Source organism: Oratosquilla oratoria, chromosome 1 (assembly GCF_046742065.1).
Source record: "Oratosquilla oratoria isolate Oo_2021 chromosome 1, ASM4674206v1, whole genome shotgun sequence".
NCBI lineage: Eukaryota > Metazoa > Arthropoda > Malacostraca > Stomatopoda > Squillidae > Oratosquilla > Oratosquilla oratoria.
Genome location: NC_134777.1, coordinates 1549449 through 1556948, shown reverse-complemented (window position 1 = coordinate 1556948; position 7500 = coordinate 1549449). Strand labels below are relative to the sequence as shown.

Sequence of the window (7500 nt, the reverse complement as noted above, 5' to 3'; positions counted from 1 at the left end):
AACCTGATTAAGCGACAATGGATATCAACAAGAACGCGGCACTGCAGTAGAAATGGTCGCTCATCACTTTCGTATAGTAATCAGCGCCAAAGATCAAACAGAAACTCCTAACCTGTTATTCTGCTTGATTTATGATTCAGTAATGTCATATCCTCACTCAGATGTCAGTTTATGTATGGCGATCCTTCAAGAGGTCCCGGTGGTCCACGACGGGGAGGGGAGGGGAGGGGAGAGAGAGGGAGAGAGAGGGAGGGAGAGATAGGGGGAGAGGGAGAGGGAGGGAGAGGGAGAGGAAGGGAGAGAGGGAGAGAGAGGGAGGGAGAGAGAGGGAGGGAGGGAGGAAGAGGGAGGGAGGGAGAGAGAGGGAGGAAGAGAGAAGGAGGGAGGAAGAGAGAAGGAGGGAGGAAGAGAGGAGGGGGAGAGAGAGAGAGAGAGAGAGAGAGAGAGAGAGAGAGAGAGAGAGGAGAGAGAGGAGAGGGAGAGAGAGAGAGAGAGAGAGAGAGAGGGGGGGGGGAGAGAGAGAGAGGGGGAGAGAGAGAGAGGGAGAGAGAGAGGGAGAGAGAGAGGGAGAGAGAGAGGGAGAGAGAGAGGGAGAGAGGGAGAGAGAGAGGGAGAGAGGGAGAGAGAGAGGGAGAGAGGGAGAGAGAGAGGGAGAGAGAGAGGGAGAGAGGGAGAGAGGGAGAGAGCGGGAGAGGGAGCGGGAGAGGGAGCGGGAGAGGGAGCGGGAGAGGGAGCGGGAGAGGGAGAGGGAGAGGGAGCGGGAGAGGGAGAGGGAGAGGGAGAGGGAGAGGGAGTGGGAGCGGGAGGGAGACTGAGAGAGTGAGGGTGAGAGAGTGAGGGTGAGAGAGTGAGGGTGAGAGAGTGAGGGTGAGAGAGTGAGGGTGAGAGAGTGAGGGTGAGAGAGTGAGGGTGAGAGAGTGAGGGTGAGAGAGTGAGGGTGAGAGAGTGAGGGTGAGAGAGTGAGGGTGAGAGAGTGAGGGTGAGAGAGTGAGGGTGAGAGAGTGAGGGTGAGAGGGTGAGGGTGAGAGAGTGAGGGTGAGAGAGTGAGGGTGAGAGAGTGAGGGTGAGAGAGTGAGGGTGAGAGAGTGAGAGTGTGAGGGTGAGAGTGTGAGGGTGAGAGTGTGAGGGTGAAAGAGTGAGGGTGAAAGAGTGAGGGTGAAAGAGTGAGGGTGAAAGAGTGAGGGTGAAAGAGAGTGAGGGTGAAAGAGAGAGAGAGAGAGAGAGAGAGAGAGAGAGAGAGAGAGAGAGAGAGAGAGAGAGAGAGAGAGAGAGAGAGAGAGAGAGAGAGAGAGAGAGTGCGAGAGTGTGCGAGTTCGTGCGAGGTTGTGCGAGTTCATGTGTGTGTGTGTGTGTGTGTGTGTGTGTGTGTGTGTGTGTGTGTGTGTGTGTGTGTGTGTGTGTGTGTGTGTGTGTGTGTGTGTGTGTGTGTGTATTTTTATTTACCTAGTTGTATTTTACGGGAAGGGTAGCTATGCTCGTGGTGTCCCGTCTTCATATCTCATTTTATCTAAACTATTTTTAAATTCATGTATTGTTTTTGCACACACCACTTTCTCATCTAACTTGTTCCAACTGTCTATTACTCTGTGAGGAAAGCTGTTCTTTTTCAGATCTCTTCTATAGCTGTCTTTCTTGATTTTCTTTCCGTGTCCTCTTAAAGATGTGGGGCAGACCCACTTGCTCAGTTAGTTTATAGTCTTTTGGACTTTGTGTGTGTGTGTGTGTGTGTGTGTGTGTGTGTGTGTGTGTGTGTGTGTGTGTGTGTGTGTGTGTGTGCGTGCACGTGCATGCATGTGTGCGTGAATGCGTGTGTGTGTGTGTGCGTGCATGCGTGAGTGCGAGATTTTGTCTGTGCGCGCGTGTTTGTGTGTATGTTTATTCAATTGACTACCTCACTTCAACACTTGTTAATCGTTCAACACCGATAAAAACACACTTTTTTTTTTCTTCCATACCCAATGGGAATGACGTCTCCAACTCACCTCATCCTGAGTGACTGGTGACTGGTGATCCAAATTGTTCAGCTCAGGTCGTCGACTTCTTCTCTTCTTGTCTCTTCTGCTGCCCCAGACCACGCACGCTATTCTGGGAACAAAATAAAAGCAAGTTCAATCTCTCTGGTAAGCAATCCGTTTGTAACCAATGGCGGGTACCTACATGTGAAGGCCCTTCAAGATGGACAGTAAATGTGCCCATTTTCAAATCCCGTCTAACCTCTCATCTCCATATGAGGGTGCAGCCTTGAGGGGCTGACACTCGGTGTCCGGACTGGTCCTAAACCTCTATAGGCTTCAAATGCATTTCATACACTTTTTCATACATAGGGTGCTCACAACCGGCGATTGCTCTTCTCTTCCACTACCACTTTCAGATGTTGACATGGAAACTGTCACCACACTAATACAACAGTCTAAAGTTTCTCTCCAGAGAGGTCTGAAGTAGAAAACATAACCTCTCCCTTACTGAGATGATGCTACGGATATAAGTAAATCCACCTGGCAACAGTCAAAACCAAAAGTGACCCACTCTGTAAGTAATGAACAATAAAAATAGATAAATAAAATAAATAAAGTTAAATTACCTGCGAGTAAAATGGATGAAATTCCCACTTGACGTATCATGACTTGTATAAGAATTTGAGATTTATTTATGAATGTAAAGCTAGAATAACTATTTAGAACATCACAGATGTTCAACTTCTTCGTTGGTAGATACTATCGGACCTGCGTAACTACTAATAACCATTCATTTTTATTTATTTATTTTTTCAATCAGAAATTTTGATTTCGAGTTTACTTCCTATTCTACTATTTCTTTTTAATCCATCAAAGTTATAACATAATTTAGAGTGCTTCAATTTCCTACATGTCTGTCTTTTTTCCCCAATACTTTTCTCTGTTTCTTTACCAAGCCAATCAGGACGATGCTGATAAATGAGAAGTTTTCCTTCGATGGAATGTGGGTACAAATCCTTCCATTTAGCTGGATCAAAAATACTTCCTTCTTTTGATCCATAGTTTTTCACTTGACAATGTCACCGACTTTCTAAGCTGAAACTCGTCCTAAAATATATATGAAAATATGCATACTTACTTCCATACATATACCAAAGGCTTTTTTCCCCTTACAAGGGAGGTAGACAAAAAAAAAAAAAAAAAAAAAGGCATAAAAACCACTCCCACCCATTCCATCCCTAACATACTCTACTCCCCTCCACCCTCTTAATTCCTTCTTACCTTGGCACCTCCTGGATGAAGGGTCATCCGTGCACCTTGTCGCAAGACAGCACATCCACAGCAAGGCCGCTTCATTAAATCGGCAACCCCCCTCTCCGTCCCCTCATGTAGAAAAGGAGAAGACGTGGAGAAATCTCTTCGAGATTCGTCAATTTCTTTCTCACACATACTTCCTCACCCCCCATCCCCTACACACTTCCATTTATACACCCCAGCATCATGTATACACAACCATTCTCCATTCACCCCTATCTTCTGTCCTCTCCAGTCCTTCCTTAATAGACATTTCCCTCTTTCCCAATGCCCCTTTTACCTCATCCATCCATCTCATACTAGGTCGAACCCTCATGTTCACTCCTTCCACCTCTGCCTTCCACACCTCTTTAGCTAGTTTTTCTTCACTCATTCTTTCCACGTGTCCAAATCATCCCAATACTCTTTCATCAATCCTATCTCCCAACACCCTTTCCACCCCCGTTCTCTTCCTCACTTCCTCATTTCTCACTCTATCCAGCCTAGTAACCTCTATCATACTTCTCCAGCACCTCATCTCAAACACATTATTCCTCATGTCTTCCTCTCTTATATTTCATGTTTCTGCTCAGTACAGTGCTGTCGGCACAATCACTCCTTTATGCAATCTCCTCTTAGTACCCATTCCCAAATGTCTATTTCTCATTCCACTTTTTAATCCCCCAAGGCATTTACTCGCTTCTCTCAATCTATATTCTACCTCCACCACCACTCCTCCCTTTCCCACCACATTTGCACCCAAGTATCTAAATCTATGCACTTCCTCCAGTCTCTCTCCCTTAATACTCAATTCCAGTCTGCTGTCACTTTCTTTCCGTGTACGTCTCATATCACCTTACTTTTACCTACATCTATCTTCAAGTTCCTTCTTTTGCACACATTCCCAAACTCTGTCACCAACTTTCTCAATCCCTCCTCTGATCCTGCTACATGAGCAGTGTCGTCAGCAAACAAAAGTTGGTTTATCTCCCACTTTTATACATTTTCTTTAACTAACTCCAACCCCTGACCCAATACTTCCATTAATAAGCAATACAAATGGTTAGTTCATCAATTCGGAATATACTGTTTCAGTATGGTCACCGAATCTCATTAAAGACATATGTATGTATATATATATATATATATATATATATATATATATATATATATATGTATATATATATAACGTTTCGACCCTTAGGGTCTTGATCACAAGGCTTAACAATAAAGTACAACATGGACATCTTATACTTGTACACAGGCATGTCATCTCTCAGGGTGCCTAGGAAAGGTCGTCGTGATTGGAATAATTGTCCGTTTGTTTTCATCAACTACCAATAAACTTGTAGCTCTTGCCAGGCATATAAAACCATCTCTATGGTTGATGTTATTATAAGCATTAATATAGGCTGCTTCTACTGTTTTTCTTAATTTCTTCGTTGAACCTTTATTTATTATAATTGCATTGTCCCAGTCCGGAAAGTGATCATGTGTATCTATGTGTCTTACTATAGAATTAGAAAGCCTGTGGATTCTTACATCGTATTTTAAGAACCCACAGGCTTTCTAATTCTATAGCAAGACACATAGATACACATGACCACCTTCCGGACTGGGACAATGCAATTTGTTGCATCATAAAGAGAAACATCAAGCCCACTGAATCTAGCTCCAAAATTAATTTCATTATTTACTATCAAAACAAAAAAACCTCGAACCTACTCCTAAGAAACAACACCAGGCAGATCGTCGATGAACTTCAAAAATCTCATGTCATATATAGGTACACATGCAAACATGGGAACTGTGCGACCCATCCTACTACCTATATCGGCATGACCACCATGAGGCTCTCGCGACGTCTGTCATACCACCTAAACTCAGGAGTACCTAAAAATCACCATAGCGAGGTCCATCAAGCAAAGTTAAGAAGAGAAGACCTAACCCAGAATACGGACATTATAGATCACAACAAAGACCCACGACGCTTACCCATATTAGAGGCTTTATAAATTAAGGATCTATCCCCTGGAATGAATACCCAACTAGAGGACTTAAAAATCCTACCAAGTGTGAGAAGATCATTCCCAAAATGAAAACGAGACAAAAAACACAGATACACGCCACCCTCCAAACTACAGGACGACACGGAGCTCCGGCGACGCCAACCAGACAAATTCCCACATCGACGACCAGACAAAATCCCGCACCGATGACTAGACAAATTGTAACGTAATATTAGATATTACGTCATATGTGTAATTATGTTATAGAATTGTGTTCCTTTGTATTACATAACTATGTTCATATTTCTTGTCCATGTATGTATTATAACAATGTTAAGCAGTAACGCCCGTCCACTATATGTAATCTTGTCTACGTGCGGAGAAATGTGCGCACTCTTGTAGAACAAACAGACAAGCGAAATCCTGAATAGTTCGGAGCGCACAGATTTGACAGTTACTAAATAAGTAGATTGTTCAAGCGAGTCGAGGGTCTTAAAACTACCCATGTTGACGTGTGTTAACTTACCCTCCCTCCCCCCTTTGCGCTCACCCGCACCCTTCACCGGAAGTATCCCGCTTCCGGTCCAATGGTATATAAGCGGTGGAAATCACTCACACCTTGTCATTTCTCGCATATTGCTCTCTTGATAAAAATAGAAGTTTGGACTCATGAGACGATTGGTGTGAAGTGATCACCCTTTTTGCCTACATTACGTGTCTTATATACATTGCATTGCATTATACTTATATTTGTACTTATTACTTATTTTGATACATGTTCCTGATCTCTTTGTACTTAGATAGTACCATATTGTATACGTATCTTGTGTTTCTTATTTGAACGATACTTTCCATATTCTTATAATCATGTAACGGTCCCATTGACCCAACTGCCCATTCTCTTTTGTGTTGATTGCCTGTAAATATTTTCCATGTTATTAATAATTTCGTTTACTAGTTTTATCGCTAGTTTAATATTCCTTTCCTGGAATCTTCTTTGTTACCTTTACTTCTAGTCTTACGAATTATCTAGGCCCTGACCAGATAATTCAGTCCTACAGTGGCTTCTAGAAGTGAGCTGGTTCTTAAGCACTTATCCGTTATACGTAACGTCTCTTCACATAACCAGCCCGCCCGTAACAAAATTCCCACAGCCTGTCCCATATATACCCATACACACCAGCCCAGCCCTAAGATTGAGGTGGGGGGGGGGGGGGGGGGGGGGTGTGTAGTCGTACCTGCCACTGAGGATAGCAGCAAGCAGGTGTGAAAAACGCTTTAATTTTTTTTTTTTAATTATGTATCTTCTTCCACAACATAACATACGGAGATTTAATAAGGTTACTAACTGCCTACAAAAGGCAAGGATTACTCTTAGAAAGAGAGAAAAATACGACAAAGAAGGTCTGTCATAACAAGCTTGCCATTCAGTTTAACGAAGTATGCTCGAGGGAAAACCTCCGGCCCATTTACACTATATATATAAAGAATAAGTATATATATATATTATATATGTATACACATATATATATTCATAAATGCATACACATATACACACATATATGTATATATCACCTATATATGTATACACATATATACAATATATGTATACACATATACACACAGTTATTTTATGTATTACACATATACACACATATACAGTATATGTATATACATATATATGTTACATATATGTATATATATACCTAATATATATATACTATATATATTATACATATATATATACTTATATACATTACATATATACATATAAACATTTATATACATATAAAACATATAAATACATATAACATATACAGATATATATACATATTTTACATTATATACATATATATACATATACATATATACATATAAATTCATATATACATATATACATATAAATACATTACCTTATATATATATAAATATATATACATATACATAATATATATATGCATATACATTATACATGTATAATACATATACATGTATATACATATAACATACATATTGTATATACATATATATACATATATATACATTAAGATATATATATTTTACATATATATATACATATTAAATATATAACATATATTTACATACGTATATATATATTATACATTATATACATACATATATATATACATACGTATATACATATATATGTACATATATATAATACATATATATACATACGTATATATATATATGTACATATATATATACATATATATACAAAA

General features: G+C 40.5%; 1 protein-coding gene across 8 annotated transcripts in view; it reads right to left on the bottom strand.

The window, feature by feature from the left end:
- LOC143031740 (uncharacterized) overlaps positions 1–7500 on the bottom strand; it is a 579704-nt gene that overhangs the window by 50736 nt on the left and 521468 nt on the right. For all 8 annotated transcript variants that reach the window (XM_076195980.1, XM_076196006.1, XM_076195972.1 and 5 more), the window contains one exon: positions 1983–2085. In XM_076195980.1, coding sequence (XP_076052095.1) covers positions 1983–2085 — 103 coding nt within the window. The remainder of the gene's footprint in view (positions 1–1982; positions 2086–7500) is intronic.